Below are 16,703 nucleotides of genomic sequence, written 5' to 3' on the forward strand. Positions count from 1 at the left end.
TCACCACTCTGACCCTCAGTTTCTTCATGTGTAAATGGGAAGGACCTCTAGGGGGACCCACCTCTGGGGGTGTTGTGAATTTTACATGAGTCAGTACATATATAAAACACTGGAATGGTGTATGGCAGTGTGAGCTCTCGATGGGTCTGGTGCCGAGGCCTTGCAGCTGCACTACAGAGCTGCTCCCCCACACTCCCAGGGCCACTGAGCTGGAGGAATGTGTGCTATGGCTTCGTTCTCTACAGCTGGAGGGAGAACCTCAAGGTCAAGGGGGGTGGGGCAGCTCCTTTGGCTGCATCAGCAGCTGGTCTTCTGGGGACATCTGGCTCTGGGACCTAATGCCCATCCCCGCCTGGCCTGGCCAGGTGGGTGAGGGTCACAGGAGGCCGGGTGCTGGGTGAAAAGAGAGGCTCTGAGAAGATGGGTCAGGGCCAGCTGGGAAGATTGGACCTGCTGTTTGGCTCCAACAACCCTGTTGCTAGAGAGATAAAGGAAATGACAGGAATTCCCAGGGGTTGGGAAGTGAAACTGGCACCCTGTACCCTCTGTATCTTCTTTCACCCACACTGGGAAGGGTGAAGGGAGGTGGGGGGACAGGGTGGTGAGTAGGGGCAGGGGCCAGTCCCCCCTTTTGGTTTCCAGTCCCAGAAAGGCTGCTTTGCACAGTCCCAATCTGTGTCCCAGCCCTTGAAGGTGGCGTGGGAAGGCAGCATGGAGGAGGGGGAGCTCCTCTTGTTCAAAAAGATATGAGGTAAAGCCCAAACAACACTGACTTCCTGGACAGGCGGGGGCCGGGCTGGGGGTGGGGAGCTGCCTTCTGGCTCCTGGAGCCCCCTCCCCGGTGGCCGCCCACTGACGGCCATGTACATTTTTAGCTGGAACATTTTCCTCCTCACCACGCTCCCCAGAGTTAGGCCCTCTGTTGCTATGGAGACCCACTGGGGAAGATGCACATGCTTGATTTCATAAAGCCCTCCGAGAGCCGGGAATATGACCAATTAGGCAAGAGTGGAAGATGGTGCTCAGTAAGCCCTGGGAAAAGCCCTCTCTCTGTGGGTGCTGGCTGACGGTGCTGTGACCAGGGGGCAGGCAAGGAAGGGGAGATGCATCTCCAGGGCGCCACGTGGACGGGGCAGAGGACTGGGGAGGACAGGGGAGCCATGGCAGGTGGAGCCTCACGCAGCCCTGGGCTTGGCCGGATGGTAGCTGTGCTGACTCAGGGCTGCCCAGGACCTGGGGGCAGTATCCAGTCTGGCCAGTAGGGCTCCAGGCCAAGCTGCTCTGCCTGCAAGGCCTGGAGCTGGATCCTGAGCAGCTCACAGTGGAACAGAGCCCACGGGGAGGAGGGGAGAAAGGCGACATGACAGGCCGCCAGACACCAAAATTAAGCACCAAAAATGGAAGGTTTGAGCCCTGTGAGAGCTGCCCACGGGGGAGCGACAGAGGACAGCAGGGAGGACCAGGCCAGCAGGGCCTACCAGAGAGGGGCGGGGCCACAGGGGCTTTCTACACTAAGTTTTCTATATTGAGCTTCCACATGAGATTTTGCTTGAAAAGAGAGCTCCATCACTAAAAATGAGTTTGAAAACCCCTGATCTAAAGAAGCCTGTGGGTGTTTGGGGAGGGGCCAGATGTGTCTGCAGGCTGAACACGGTGGGGGTGTGTGTGCTGTGCGTGTTGGTTTTACTCTCCATCTGGAAGGTTTGCAGCAGGCTCCTCTGCACGTTGTGTGTAGAGGACAAAGCTCAGGGCTCCACTAACATAAGAGTTGGCTGGGCTGGAACCCCAACTCTGCCACTGAGAAATGCGATGACCATAGGCAAGTGGCCCATTTTCTCTGAGCCTCAGTTTCCTCATCTGCAAACTAGGAACAAACAGACAGTCCTTCCTCACAGGCTATTGTGAGGGTTCTGCAATGACGGATTTGAAATCGTATCACTAGGGCACATAGTGGGCAGACAGCAAATGGAAGTGTTCCCAGGATGAGCAGAGGGTCTGTGGGGGTGAGCAGGGGGTATAATAGCTGATTTCTTCTGTGGGGGAAGACTGTGGGCTGGGGAGGGTTGGATCACGACTTCACTCCCCAACCCCATCCTGGGGTGCTGACCTTAGAGCCTGCAAGGAGACACCGGGTTGGGGTCAGGCTGGGGCCCAGAGGCCCAGGGCCTGTAACAGGATCTACTGCCACCTGCCCGAGACACCAGCCTGTTCGTGTTTGGTAGCAACTCGGTGCTGTTTGCTGCCTGACAACTGGGTGGGGCCTGCCCCAGGAAGACGTGAGGTCTCACCTGCTCTGGCCCCAGCCTGGCGCTGTGCTGTCACCCTCCTGGCACTCCCATCCCCAGCTGCCCAGAGAACAGGTCTCCAGGGAGATGGTGGAACACAACTGCCTCCAAATGTCCCTGCTGACTCTTTCCAACCCTGGCCAGGGGCACCTGTGATGAGAATCCAGGCCTGCTGGGTGACTCAGCTTTTGACCCTCATGGGAGATGCCAGAGCTATGCTGCCCACTCACAGAGCTTAGGCAGCAGGGTGCAGGCTGCTTAAGGCAGCTGGGCACTGCACCTGTAAGAGGGGCCCAGGGCTGATGACAGCTGCTCGGGGAGGGCGGGGCTTGGGGCAAGTCCCTGGAAGTTCCCAACTTCACCCATTCCTTCTACCCCCCTTTCCTGGATCCCGACCACACTCCATCTCCCTTGTTCTGTGGGGAAGCCTTCCCTGAGGACAGCACCTTGAGACTGTGCTCCCTTAGTGGGGGCTCTCAGGTGGGCTCTGCCCGGCTCCTTCCTAGGCTGAGAGGGGCAGGCTCCCCGACTCCTGCTTGCTTTGCTCTTCCCTGCAGAACTTCAGCTTGAAAGAGCTCTGGTCGGGAGGGTCCTGGGCTCAAGGCCAGGTGCACCAGAGGCACTTAGGCATGCTTAGTGATCTGCATAGGGCTGCAGGGACAGGCAGCCCGAGGGGCCCTCTGGGGCACCCTTTCTGTTAGGAGACTAGGTTCCTTCTGGAGGTACAGGGTGGGGTCAGGGACTGCAGCCTGGAATGGGGATGCAGGGTAAGAAGGAACCTGTCTTATTTTCCAATATTACCCCTGCACACCATCTCACCCCATCAACTGGGTGCCTGACACTGTCCCCCAGAGGGGAGGGGCAGCAGGAAGGGGAAGCAGTCCCCAGTGCTAGGCCAGCTGTGGGCCAGGCTGAGAGCTCTCTCCCTGCCCCTGCCCTCAAGTATTTATAAAAGTTATTTTGGGAATTTTCTTTCTGAGCTCAAGGCACATTCCTGGGATTCTGTAACAGCCTCTCCAGCTGGGAAACTGGGAATCAGCTGGACCCTCCTGGTCCCTGGAGACCCCTGCTTGGGGACCCTGGGGCTGCAGGGAGGAGCCCGTGGTGGGGCCACCTCTGAAGCTGCTCCACAGGAAGGCTCTCTCCTTCCCCAGTCTGGGCGTTGACACCTGCTGCGAGGAAGGCCCGCATCCCAGCCAGGGCCCTGACACATGGGTTCTCCCAGGTGTGTCCGACCAGCCTGGGGATGAGGCGGCTCTCCAGGATGAGGACCCAGAGCACATCACCACAACCCTCCTAGAGCTGGGGCAGCTCCACGGCCACAGGCTGGTCCTGCTTCCTTACCTGCAGAAGGGGCACAAATCCTAGCTTCACCCAGTGCCTGGCTCACAAGCTCTCGCGGAGCTCTCCTAGGCATCCCAGACTGCCTCAGAGACCAGCCGAGGGAGCAGAGGTGGCTGTGCTCTTCGTGTGCAGAACCCATACCTGTCCCTCCCTCCTTTTGGAGCCTCCCGAGGGATAATGTTGAAGGACACCAGTGGGCCTCTCGGCTGGGGTCAGGGCTGTATCTTCAGAGGGCCGCAGGCTAGGCTCAAGGGTAAGCGCCGACAAGATGGCGCCTCAGACCCTGGGGACTCCCTTGCCAACCCCACCTCTAGGTAGGGGCTGGGCCTTTCCTCCTGCTGCTCTCTGGGCTGGTTCCTGGCCCTGGGCCAGCTGGGGGATCTGCCCCCTCTGCAGCACGGCCAGCCCTCAGGGCTAGGTCAGGAGGCCACAGCAAAGCCTTTGGACACCCAGTGACGAGCAGTGAGAAGGGGCCCCGTTGCAGAGGCTTCCCTCTCTGAGCAGGAGACAGAGCCCAAGAGGGTGTTGATGCCTGTGTGTGGGGCTGTGCTGGCCTAGCGGACAAGGGGGAAAGGGTTGGGCCCTGCTGCACCCTTCAGACACAGTGAGTCTTTCAGGCCACTGATCCTGGGGCTAAAATAAGCCAGCAGTGCTAAGATTCAGCTGATCTGAATCTGTGACAAAACTTCCTTCCAGCTTCCTCATCAGGGTGGGTACAAACTCCAGGAGCCCACACCTAAGCCTAAGGCTTTCCAGAAGTCCTGAGCCACTGTCAGGGGAACACGCCTTCATCTTCTCGTATGTCTGAACCTGGGCCAGGGCTCAGGGTGTGTGCTGTGCAGGGACGAGGTGGGTGGGCAGGGGCCTCTGAACACCAGTGAGGCCTGGGCTAGGGGAACACACCCTTGCACCTCCCACCTCCATATGCGGCGAGCCTCCAGAACCCTGTCTTCTCCCTCCTCTTCCACTTTCCCATCAGGAAATGCAGACCTCAGGCAGCAGTGGGGAGTGAGGAGGAAGAAAGATCTCACACTATAACTCCACTGCACTGGGAGGGCCAATGGCCAGCACAACATTCTTACCGAACTTTGCTGCCCAATAGAAGCAACAGTTTCCATTCATCTACTGCGACTGGGGCTGGGAAGCAGGCGCAGACTCCACTAATGAGGGGCTGTCTGTATGCACAAGGGGAACTCTGGGTGCTCCACACACACGCAGCAAAGGATACAACTTCTGGGTCCTCCCCTGCCCTCAGGCCGCCTGGACCCTGTGAACCACCTGCCACAGCTGAGGAAGCCAACAGGAGGGAGAAGCCTACAGCAGGCAGGGTGTCTGCCACCCTGATGCACGGGACCCCAGGAACCAAAGACCCTGCTGAGTCCTTCTGCTCCTGGTCCAGTGTTAAGGAAACCCGCAGAAGGCCTAGCAATGAGTCTTACTTCTCAGCTGCTCAGGACGCCTTTTGTCCTTCACGTCAGGAAGCAGTGGCTGATCTGGCTTGGCACAACTACAGGCAAGACTGCAGGGCCCACCAGGGCTTCCTCAGAGCCTGGCCTTCCCTGTTCCCCATCTAAAAGCAGGCTTAGCTGAGGAATCACCCAACATACAAGACTGAAGACCAGCTCTGAAATTGCCCTCAACGCAGACTCTCGCCTACTGAGCAGACTGCCCTTGATCTCAATTACGGGCAGTCTGGCCTTGCACTGGAACTCTTGTCCCAGCCACAGGGCAATGTCCTGCACATCTATGCCTCGGCCAGAGTCATCTGGTGGGCCCAGTGAAGACCAAGCGGCTTGGCCAGAATGTGAGTCTCTGGGGCTGGGCTCTGGCTTCCACCTCCCTCTTCAAAGCAAGAGCCTCTGAAACTGGCCTGGGAGCTATAAAGGTAAAAGTCACCCCCACAACTGGGCCATTAACTTAGAGAATTATTGAATCCAACTCTAACAAGAGCCCTAGATGCTTGGCACTGTGATTCCCATTCTACAGGCGAGGATACTGATTTTCCGAGAAGTTGAAGAACTTGGCCAACGTTAGACAGTGAGCATAGGCAAAGTGGGACTGGAGGCCAGGTCATCAGGCTCCAAGGCTGTACTCTAATCTCCAGGCACGAGCCAGCTCTGACCCTGGGGGCTTTAAAACCATCCTAGCCAGCTAGGCCCAGAGACAACCCGAAGACAGCTGTGAGGCCCCTGGCCCCTGCCCAGGACCCCTTCCCTTACTTCTCTGTACCCTGCTGGCAGCAGGCGCCATTAGGCAACCCAAGGGAATTTGGGCCCATGACCCTTGCCCCATAGCAGTGAGTCAAGCAGTCCAGTCAAAGGTGGGGTTCAGGCTCAGGACTTTGGCCACCAAGTGAGGCCCGGGCAAGGCTCTGACTTGCTCCAATTTCATCAAATCAGCAAGGCTCCCCGGGAAGAGATATGAATGGTGACAGAAATGCCCCATGTTGATATCTTTTCATAGCACTCAGCTCATCTGAGCCATAAAATTACCCCTTGGGGTCACCAGGGCCTGAGTTATCCCCATTAGATAGAAGAGAAAACTGAGCCAGTGAGGGAAGTAATTCCCGGGTCCCCCATAACTTGAGGGCTGGCAGGGCTGCTTGTCTGTCTTAGGTCCTACTATCTGGTCCTGTCCTCCAGGTTAGGAATGGGGTCAGCCAGGGGATGGGGATCAGGGGAGCTCTGTGCAATCAGAGTTCACCGCTTGGGCCTCGGAGAGCAAAACCTTCTTGTGGGATTCCCGGAGCACCTGCAAAAGGCCCAACCAGAACCTCCGGCTTGGGTGGGGCAGTGCCCTGGTCTTGCTGACTCAGACCCCACCCTGCGGAGGGGCAGGGATGGTGGTGGGGAGCTTTTGGGGACTTGAGACGTGCTGTGGTACGTCCCAGCTTGGGGAGAAGGGAGCAAAAGGCTATGGTGCCAAGTAGGGATGGCCTTATGCCAAGGCCATGACCTTGATCCCCAAATCCCACTTAAAGAATCAGACAGCCAGCTCCTCACTAGGAGAGGGAGGGAACGAATGCAGGGGAATAATTCACCACCACACCCTTGTCATAGGCAACAGAGGACAGAAATGCTGTTTTCTTATTTTTTGAGGGGCATCTGGAAAAAGAAGAGATCAGGTCACGCAGCCAGGATTGCTTTAGAAATTATGTCCCCAGGAATTCCATCACAGGAGCCAAAGCTCATGCAGGGCAGTCTCCTGCTGCTGGGGTGCCCGAGGGGGAAAGGGTCCTGGGGAAATGGGGCTGCAGGCACCCCCACTGGAGCTCTGTCCCAAGAAGAAAGCATGACCAGGCACAGGGCCAGTGAAAAGCAGGGAAGCCTGGCCAGAGAGGGGCCAGGAAGCCTTTGTGTCCCATAGCCTGTCTCTGGGAGAGGAGGACAGGGCGCCATGCACCAGCGCAGGTGCACTCATGGCCGGGGCTCTCAGGTTGTCTCCTGCAGAGACAGGTTGCATTAATGCATCCACACTCTTAGCTCAGCCAAGCAGAGGATAAAATGAGTTAGTCTGTGGCCATAGCTATTGACCCTCCCACCATTAAGGGCAGGTGTGACCTCAAAGAACCCCATCTTGGGAACGCTTTCCATGACTTGACCATTCTGTCGGTCACTCCTGGGCTCTATGCCTTCCCTGGGAATCCCTGCTCCCTTGGAAGTGCAGAGGGGCTCCTTGGGGGTGGCAGGGCAGAGGCAGGCTCAGAGACAGGTTCAGGCTGCCTGAGGTCCCTTCCTGGCCAAACCCATGGAGTCTTCTCTGAAAAGCAATGTCACCCAGAGGCCAGCTCCTCCACTGACATTGGGAAGGACCCTGCTTCCTTTCTCATGTTTCTTCAAGGGTGGCAGGTAAAGTTCAGGCCTCCCCCCTGCCTTTTTTTTTTTTAACTCACCCAAGGCTTCTTTTATTCTAATTTTTTTTTTTTTGAGAGGGCATCTCTCATATTTATTGATCAAATGGTTGTTAACAACAATAAAATTCTGTATAGGGGAGTCAATGCTCAATGTACAATCATTAATCCACCCCAAGCCTAATTCTCGTCAGTCTCCAATCTTCTGAAGCATAACGAACAAGCTCTTACATGGTGAACAAGTTCTTACATAGTGAGTAAGTTCTTACATAGTGAACAGTACAAGGGCAGTCATCACAGAAACTTTCAGTTTTGATCACACATTATGAACTATAAACAATCAGGTCAAATATGAATATTCGTTTGATTTTTATACTTGATTTATATGTGAATCCCACATTTCTCCATTATTATTATTATTATTATTATTTTTAAATAAAATGCTGAAGTGGTAGGTAGATGCAAGATTAAGGTAGAAAACATAGTTTAGTGCTGTAAGAGAGCAAATTTAGATGATCAGGTGTGTGCCTGTAGACTAAGTGTTAATCCAAGCTAGACAAGAGGCCTCCCCTTTTTAACAAGATTCTTCTGCCAGTAAATTAAGTGCTGAACACCCAGACTGAGTGAATGCGGGTTTCTGGCTACCTGGAAGGGAGGAGGTTGAAACTGAGCTGGCAGAAACTTTCAGGGAAGATTTCACTGGGAATTTCCATCTGCAGAAAGCATGCCTTTTTCCTTCTATACTTGGCAGGCTCCTGAAGCAACCGGGTGGAGGCGGCAGCCTGCAGGATAAGCCTTGATGGCGCACACTTGTCTGGAACACTGCTGCCGACAGAGCGGAGACCCTTTCCTGGCAGAGCACTGAGAAGGAGGTGTGTCTTTCCTGTCTGATCTGGGCGGAGGAGCCAGAGCTGAGCCCAGGGTGGAGCCAGAACCATGGAAACATCTTCCATCACATCTAGGAGAGCAGCAGGATAGGGAGAGCAGAGAACCTGCTTCTGGGCCAAAGTCCATATTCTTAGAAATGCCTGCACCCTGGCTCCTGAAAGCAATAGCTTGCTACCCTCAGAGGCTTTCTCCAGCCTGTCCCCAGATGTCCTGTTCACATCCACCGCCCTAGGAAGAGGCCCTGAGGCTGGCCTCCTGCCGTTTGATGATCCCACCATAAGGACTGTAGGGTTGAACCTCTAACCCGCACAGCACATTGAGTATATCTCTGTCTTCTCCTTTCCAGACCTCAGGGAGTGAGATGTAACCACCACCTCCGAGGGCTCATTGATGGACCCAGAGCTCATCCAGCTCAGGCTGTGGGTGGCTGTGATCCCAGGCAGGGTGCTTTTTCTTCCCCTTGGACCTATCAGAGGCTGACGTCCTCATAGAGCCACACTGGCATGCTGAGGCCAGCAATGTCCTCCCTGGGAACCTGCCTTGGCAATGACGCCCTGGGGGGATACTAAGTTCCCTTCCATATTCCTTTCTCTGGATAATTCTCTAAGGATGCACCACCTTCCAGAGTTCACAAAGGTGAGACTACTGATGTGTCTTTCCCATTCTCTATTTTTACAATGAATCCCTTATATAAGTGTCAGACTGACTTAGACCAATGAGGACTGGCTCCCATCATGTAACATGGTGAGAAAGATCCCTGAGTCGTATTTGAGCTCAGTGGGAAAAGTGTTGTGATTGATTAGCAATGTCTGCTATGGGTGAGGGACTGGAGAGTGGTGGCATATGTGCTTCTCTGATACTACACTGCAGACTTTGAGAAGCACTTTTACATGTATCACCTCATTTGATTAGAACAACATTGGTCTAGGAATGATGATTATATGCATTTATAAAAGGAGACATAAGGTGCAAAGGAACTAAAGTGTCCTTTCCTAAATCACCCAAGTGAATTAGGGCCAGAGCCAGGATAAGATCCCACATGTCCTGAGTCTGAGGCCAGTATAGGGAATGCTGGAGATCAACATGCCTAAGTGTTCGTGTGTCTTTGGGAGAACACAGCTTAGTAAATCTCTTCCCCAGGCTTGAAATTTGCTCTTCTTTATGCATATGTGTGGAATGCCGGCAGGAACAGAGTGTGTGGAAAGGGATAGGCTGCCCACGCTGGAGCCGACTGCCCCTCTGGTCGCTTGTAACTTTAACAGTGGGCAGGCCTGGCTCTGACTTGCTCCAATTTCATCAAATCAGCAAGGCTCCCCGGGAAGAGAAAAGGCACCATTTCAGAAACATCTGTAGGGAGCCACCCTGGACAGCTATTCAGTTACCATGGAAACCTGCCCTTGAAAACTGCTTCAATTTCAGGAAAATAGCTACAAACAATAATAAGCATAAATGAAAAATGGTACATTGTTACTTGAAAATTGTACTTGTTATTAGATTTTGTTGGGTCTTAGGGACTGAGACAGTAGGCTCATATCCGCGAGCCCAGTGGAAGGCAGACATCTGTGCCTGGCTGCAGGCCTAATGACAGAGCCCACATCCTCCCCACCACCACCCTAATCAAGTTCCTGGATGTGACCTCCGGGGAGGCATTTATCAGAGGAGCTAATGTCTGAATTGCGGGAGGAAGGAGGATGTGCCTAGCAAAAAACAAACATTTGCTGAGCAGACTGGAAGGCAATGCAGAGCCATGTGGAGGGGAACACAGGCCAGGGTGTGGCACCACTGTGCAGGCTGTCTTCAACCAATGCAAACATTCACTGGGCCTAAGCTAGAAATCATTTAAGAAATCAGGCAGTGGGAATACTTGCTAAGCTTGGAATTTCTGTTCTGTTTAAGGATTCTCGGGGTTGGAAAGGACCTTATAAAGATGACCTAGCCTGGCTCTCCCCCATGTGATGTTTCCATTCTCTTGGCAACATCCTCACCAGATGATTCCTGAGTTTGTGCTTGGACTATTATTCTAAGAGTTATAACATTTTTCCCAATGCTGTGCTGAAATTTAACTCCCTGTAGTTTCCACTCATGAACAAATCAGATCTCTTTGGGTCATGACAACCCTCAGCTCTCTGCAGTCATGCTCCTGGTCCTTCTGTGCTCTCCACTTGGCGGACGTCAGCATTGCTCTCAGGGCTACTCTCCTCAAGGGGCTCCACAGGGGGACGTCTGAGGGGGAACCCAGGCCCTTGTAGCATGACTGTGTTGCTTACTGTGGGCTTCCTAAATTAGACTTCAAAAACCACTGTGCATATGAAGGCCTGCCTGCTTTCAGATCATTACATTCACCTTGATACCTCTGAACAGCTAAGGAACGCTGGGAAAAAATAGTTCTCCAGATGGTCTGGTATACCACCTGTCAGAACAGGTATTTAATAAATGTTTCCTGGACCAAAGAATCTCCACTGCACAGATGAGTAAAACTGAGGTTCAGAGAAGGTGGCTGACTTGCCCGTGACCGCCCAGGAAAAGAATGGTAAGGCCAAGCCAAGTGTGCCAGCCTGTTGCCCCCAGCCTCTAAGCCTCCCTACAGGAAGGCCATGGGCACCCACATCCTGAACATGTCCAAGGACTGGGGTTGCTGGGTCCTCTTACCATTCCAGAGGCCACTCTCAGTGTTCTGGAGTCATAGCCCACCCCAGGCCACCCCCAAATCCCATCAAGGAGGCATGGAGCTCCTATGAAGTGGGAGAGGAAGCCCAGAGATCAGGAAGGAGGGCCTGGGACCCCCCAGAAAGAAGCAGGGGGTATCTGCCTAGAGTCTCTAGGGCGAGTATCTGATGAATAGCATTGAAAGCCCTTTAGGGCTAGGGTGCCTGACAGCACACAGGAAGTCACAGAGTATACCAACCTATCCTAGAACTTCTCATCAACTCAGGCAGGCTCTGCCTGAAGGGGAATAGTCTGCCTCTACACAAAGGAGAGCTGTCTCTCCCAACGGGCAGGGAGAAAGCCACTCTCCCTCAACACCAGGGAACAGTGGCAGCAAGACACCCACAGCGGTGCGAAGGGAGAGGAGGGCCCTGAGACCTTTTCAGGGGGTGCGGGGCTGACTCACCAGGCTGTGCATGATGCGCACGCCATCGGGGTTCACTGTGAGCGCCTCCTTGTACAGCTGCTTGGCCTCCTCCAAGCTGCCCTTTGTCTCGGCAAGCCGGCCCCGCATGTAGAGGACTGAGTGTGAGGTGGGGAAGAGGCCCGCCGCCTCCTGGATGCAGAAACCCGCTTCCTTGAGGTGTTGCTGTTCCATGAACAGCTCAGCTGCAAAACCAGAGGGGCGGTGAGTGGTGAGAGTGGTGGGGGAGTCAGACGGGAGACCCCTCCGGCATCCCCCCACCAGCCCCAGAGTTCAGGAGCCGGCCTGAGGTTGTGGACCCCCTCCTGCTGAGTCACGCCCAGGATGGGCTCACTCTGGGGGCAGCAGGAACAGCAGGTAATGGTTTCCCAATGCTCTCTCCCTGTCCGGCACTCCGTGTCTGGTAAAATAAGCCCTTTACTTACCTTGCCTCAGGGAGGAGGAAACTGGGGCACAGAGAGGATAAGATGAGGACCTTGCCTAAGGCCACAGGGTGGTTAAAATGGGGAGCCAGGGTTCTCGCTGGGCTGTCTAATTTCAGAGCCTGGCAGTGCGGTGCGAGGGATCCCGTGGAGCTCGGTGTTTCATCAGGGGACTGACTGTTTCCAGTGTCCCTCACTGAACTTGCGCATTAGGCGTCTGGGGGTGCTGGACAGAGGCAGATGCTGTGGCTCTGCTGCCTCTCAGCCTGGGGCTGGGGGAGGCTGACTGAAGAGCCAGCTCTACCTGCTGAGCAGACAAGGCAGGGCTGGCGCAGAGCCTGGGGGAGAGCCACGCAAGGCTGCCAAGGGTGAAGGTGGGAGGATGAGAGGCCCAGGGAGGCCTGGGACGGGAACCAGCCGGTGCGCACACCGAGGAGCACTGGTCACAGCTACATGGCCGCCTGCGCTCCCTGAGAGCTGACTGCTGGCCAGGGCCCAACCCTGTCATGGTCTTCTCTCATTTCACCCCCACAGGTCTGGGAGGGAGGCAGGTGCCCAGAGAGAGAGGGCCTCACCCAGTCCCATTAGTGGGAAGGGACAAGGCAGGGCTGGGCTTGGGCTTCCCTTCAAAGCCCATGACTTTCCTCTGCAGGGAGAGGAATAAGCGACACCCATGCCAGCAGGAAGGACAGGATCCATCCCACAACCAGTGCCATCTTCTCACCGATCAGTGGAAAATGGGGTAGTTTCTGCAATCCCAGGCAAGCTCCCATAAATGCAGTTCAGACCCAGGCTATGCAGGTCCACACCCTCAGCAGGCACTTTGAGAAAGGCGGCTCACTGGGGTTGCAGCTCAGCCTTGCAGCCCCCTCAGCGTTTCTGTCATGGGGGACCTGGGCTCAGCTGTCCCCTCCTGGGGCTGGTGCCAGTGTGCAGATGGGAGCACAGAAGGGCAAGCAAGGCCTGGCTTGTGACACTGCCAAGAGCTGTTCCTAGCAAAGGCTGAGAGCTGAGGTCACACTAGTTCAGAGTAGGTCTGGGGTGGGGTGGGTAACAGACCTCCCAAAGGAAGCTCCCAGAGAGAGGGGGAGAACCCAGGCCCAGGTGTCCCATCTTCCTGTTCCAACAAGGAACAGGAAGAAGCCTGACTAAGGATTGCCTGCAGCACACAGCACTTGGGGTACTTAGCGTGAGTGTTGCCTAAGGTTCACTGTGTAATCGAAGTTGCTTGCCATATCCTAAAATACTACAGAAGGCTTTTCGAACAAGGGTGCTCTTTTTCTGTAGTGGAGAGGAGAATTTGGGAGAATCAGAGAATTAAAGAGAGAGGAGCCAGTTCTCATGATAAGTGAGAGAAATGCAAGCTCTTTTCCCAGAGATGGCCCAAACTGGAGATTCCTAAGGCAGGAAGCCAGGGAAGGTGAGGCCAGATAGTGGGGATTTGAAGCCAGGGCCTTGCAGGGAGGGCTGGCCCAGTGGTCAAGGGATTGGCCACCTCAGCCTCAGCTCGGCTCTGAGCAACTCCCTCATTACTGGTACCCAGAGTGTAACTCCTGAGTCCTGCCTGTGCGCCTGGCCCTCCGGTGAGAAGGAGAAACGGCGGAGGTGGGGGAAGTGGGACAGCTGAACCAGCAAACTATGCGAGTGACCTAAGGCAGTGGAGTGACAAGTGCCAATTCTGTGTGTTCTGGGCACTCAGACAGGTCAGCTGTGCTGGTACAGTCAGGGGACTCTTCCTGGGGGAGGTGGCACCCGAGCTGGGGCCTGAAGGTGCAGGGGCACATAGACTGGCAGAGGGGACAAGGGAGGCTGTGCTGACCTGCCAGGCTGGGCCGGTGGGTGGAGCAGCCCAGGTCAGAGGAGCAGACCGGAGAAGCGGAAGGAAGCCTGTGGTGAGTGCTGGGGGCGGGGAGGCTGCTTCCAGCCCGAGGCTCCACTCTCACTTCCCTAGGCCTCATCCCAGCAGGTCTGCCCCAGGCCTGGCCCACCTGCCTGCCTCCTCCTGGCTCATTAAGCTGTTTACAACTTGCGCCCTGTCCCCCGAGGCCCTTCTCTGGAGGCTGTCCCTGCTCACTGCCCTGGAGACTCCTCACAGTGCCTTTGCATCAACAGATTTCAGCTACAGGAATCCCCACCCCCTTCTTCCTTGGGGCCACGGGCCTTGTCAGGCTGGCCTTATACCAGAGACTGTGCCCTGGAAAACAGGGAGGGTTGCTTTGCTCCGATGGGCTTCATTTCCAGTTAGGCAGGAAACCAGATGACAGAGAACAGAGCCAGGGAAGTGAGGTCTCCTGAGGGCTCCTGGCTGCCGTGCAGGGCAGGGCCTCTGACCTGCAGACAGGGCCACAGGTCTGGGGGCTGCCATGCACCCCGTCTTCCTGCCTCAACATCCTCACTCACTGCCGTCACCAGAGACCTGGGGTGCCTGTACGCTTCCCGACCTCCCCTGGCCAGGGCTAGGCGGGCATCACCAGTACTGGATTTTCCTTGAATTCTCACAGTTGAGGTCATCTCCCCAGCAAGCAGGGAGGGGCCTGCTGTCCCCTCAGCATGAGGGGCCCCTCCCTGGCCTGCTCAGCTCCCTCCCTCGCCCTTCCTCCCTCTGGTTTTCCCACTTCTCTGGTCTTTCTCTCTGTTCCTCTTGACCGCCTCTCCTTGCCTGTAGGTCTCAGCTTTTCTTCCCCTTCCTCCATCTCCCTGCCCGCCCCACTCTGTGCTTTTCCTTCACAGGCTCCAGATGGGAAACATCTGTTCCCTGGAGCTTTGCAATAGTCCTTTATTATTTTTCCTGAGGTATCCAGATCTAACCCTGCACCCAGAGCTGCTTCCAGTCTTCCTGCATTTCCTCCCAATGCCAGTGCCCCTGTCGCCCTCCATGGGGGATGGGCTCACTCTTCTCTGGCTGCTTGCACGCCCTCTTTGCAGGAAGGGCCCTGCACCCAAACTGAAGAACAGGGTGAAGGAGGGCCTCCAGCCACACCCAAAGCCTTTGAGGGGCCTCCCCTTTTAGGTGACCTGTGCTTCCTAGACACCCTGTGTGGGACCTCAGAAAGGAGGGACCACCAGGGTAAAAGGGCAGAGGCCCCTCAAAGCAGGACATAAATTAGGTAGGCCCTTAGCTAGGCAGGGAGGGGGGTGCCACCCAAACTGGCCCCTAAAGGAAATGAGCATCTTCCCCAAGGAGCAGACCCTCAGGACACATAGGTAACCAGAATAAAGGGGAAGGAGAGGGAAACAAGAGGGGAAGTGAGAGAGGACCAGGGGACCAGAGGGGAGAAAGAACAGATGACCAGAGAGCCAGAAATGACCACAGATGGCCACAAGACCAGAAAGATAGAGAGACCGGAAATAATACAGAGGATCCAGAGGTCTGGGGGATTTCTTGTGTTAGTCTGAGGCGCTCCATCCCTGGATGCAGAGAGGGGCACAGCCGGCCTCAGGCCACTTGTGACACCCAGTCCTGAGAGCGCTCTCTTCACTACCTCAGATGCTGCGAGGAGGGGAGGCAGGCAGAGAGGAGGCAGAGGGACAGAATGTGGGAAGAAGGCACAGAAGGCCGGAGGAAAGAGGGTGGGCAGCTGGGAAAAGCGGGGAGAGTGAGGGGAGACCAGGAAAGGAAGGAGGGAAACAAAGAATTAAAGAAGCACGTGGGACCAGGGTGTGACCACAGCTTCTCCCTGATGGGAGTTTTCTAAGAGTACAGTCTTTAGACACAGCCCTGGTCTCCCCACCAGTTCTCCCCCTGCCCAGCCCATAGCTGGGGTAGCTCCCTCCTGCAGTGCTACCTACAGAGCCAGGGCACCAGTGCCCAGTGTGGATCTGCCATTTGGGAGCCAGCTTCCCCTGACCCAGGGCAGGCCTGTGGCCGCCTGTGAGGCCCTGGCCCTTCGGGGCAGGGGAGCTCTCCCCACATCTGTCTCCTCTCAGCACACTGTTAGCTCCCAAGGACATGAGCTGCAGGGAGAGGGAGGCTGGCCGTCATGCTCTTCTGGAAGGCAGCTCTCGACACTCAGGATCCTGGCGCATCCATGGGGCCCAGGGCCATTCCCATGCTCACACAGACCCTGTGCCAAGGAGGCAACATTCCTAAAGCTCAGCTTTCAAGTGGAAACTCTCTGTGAGGCTCCTCACATCAGACTAGAATGTGAAGGAGGTTTGAAGAATGGAGGGGAAGAGGACAAGATTTGGGAGAGGAAGGATACATTTCCCAACGTAAGAGTGGGTTAATGAGGGACCTTACTGCCAAAACACAAAGGGATGCAATTCATCTCGAACCAAACCAGGGGAATTAGCTCACCCCATAATGACTAAAGGGGTATGTTTCCCTTCTTGCAATTTGCTGCAGCTGGTAGAACCATTAGGGGGTGGGGTGCTGGTGATAATAATCAGCCTGGGTCAGGTGGGAGTGGAGTTAGGGAAAGGGTATTGCCTTGGGGCTCTGTTCCTGGCAGCCCTGCATTCAGTAGGTGCTCAGTACATGCTGCTGCTGATGGTGGCCAGAGGAGAGTACAGACTGCTCCAGACTCTTCCTACACAGGATGAAAGACCCTTTCCACTTCCCCTCTGGCTGTGGTAGCTGTCCATCAGTCTATTCCCTCATTCTTCCATAATTTTTAAAGGGGTATATGGACACCCAGAATAATGACACTTCCCAGAGTCCTGTGCAGCTAGATGTGGTCATGTGACTAAGTTCTGGCCAATGGACTGTGAAGGGAAGTGATGTGTGTGAGTTCTGGGATATCTCCTTATAGGGAAGGGGTGTCCCCTTCTCTCACTCTTCTTAG

General features: G+C 55.4%; 1 protein-coding gene across 2 annotated transcripts in view; it reads right to left on the reverse strand.

Moving 5' to 3' along the window:
- Positions 1 to 16,703, reverse strand: part of TTC7A (tetratricopeptide repeat domain 7A) — a 113,888-nt gene that overhangs the window by 4,856 nt on the left and 92,329 nt on the right. For both annotated transcript variants that reach the window (XM_037024522.2, XM_017651042.3), the window contains one exon: positions 11,480 to 11,682. In XM_037024522.2, the coding sequence (XP_036880417.2) occupies positions 11,480 to 11,682 (203 nt within the window). The remainder of the gene's footprint in view (positions 1 to 11,479; positions 11,683 to 16,703) is intronic.

The sequence above is a fragment of the Manis javanica genome, chromosome 1 (assembly GCF_040802235.1).
Source record: "Manis javanica isolate MJ-LG chromosome 1, MJ_LKY, whole genome shotgun sequence".
Classification (NCBI taxonomy): domain Eukaryota; kingdom Metazoa; phylum Chordata; class Mammalia; order Pholidota; family Manidae; genus Manis; species Manis javanica.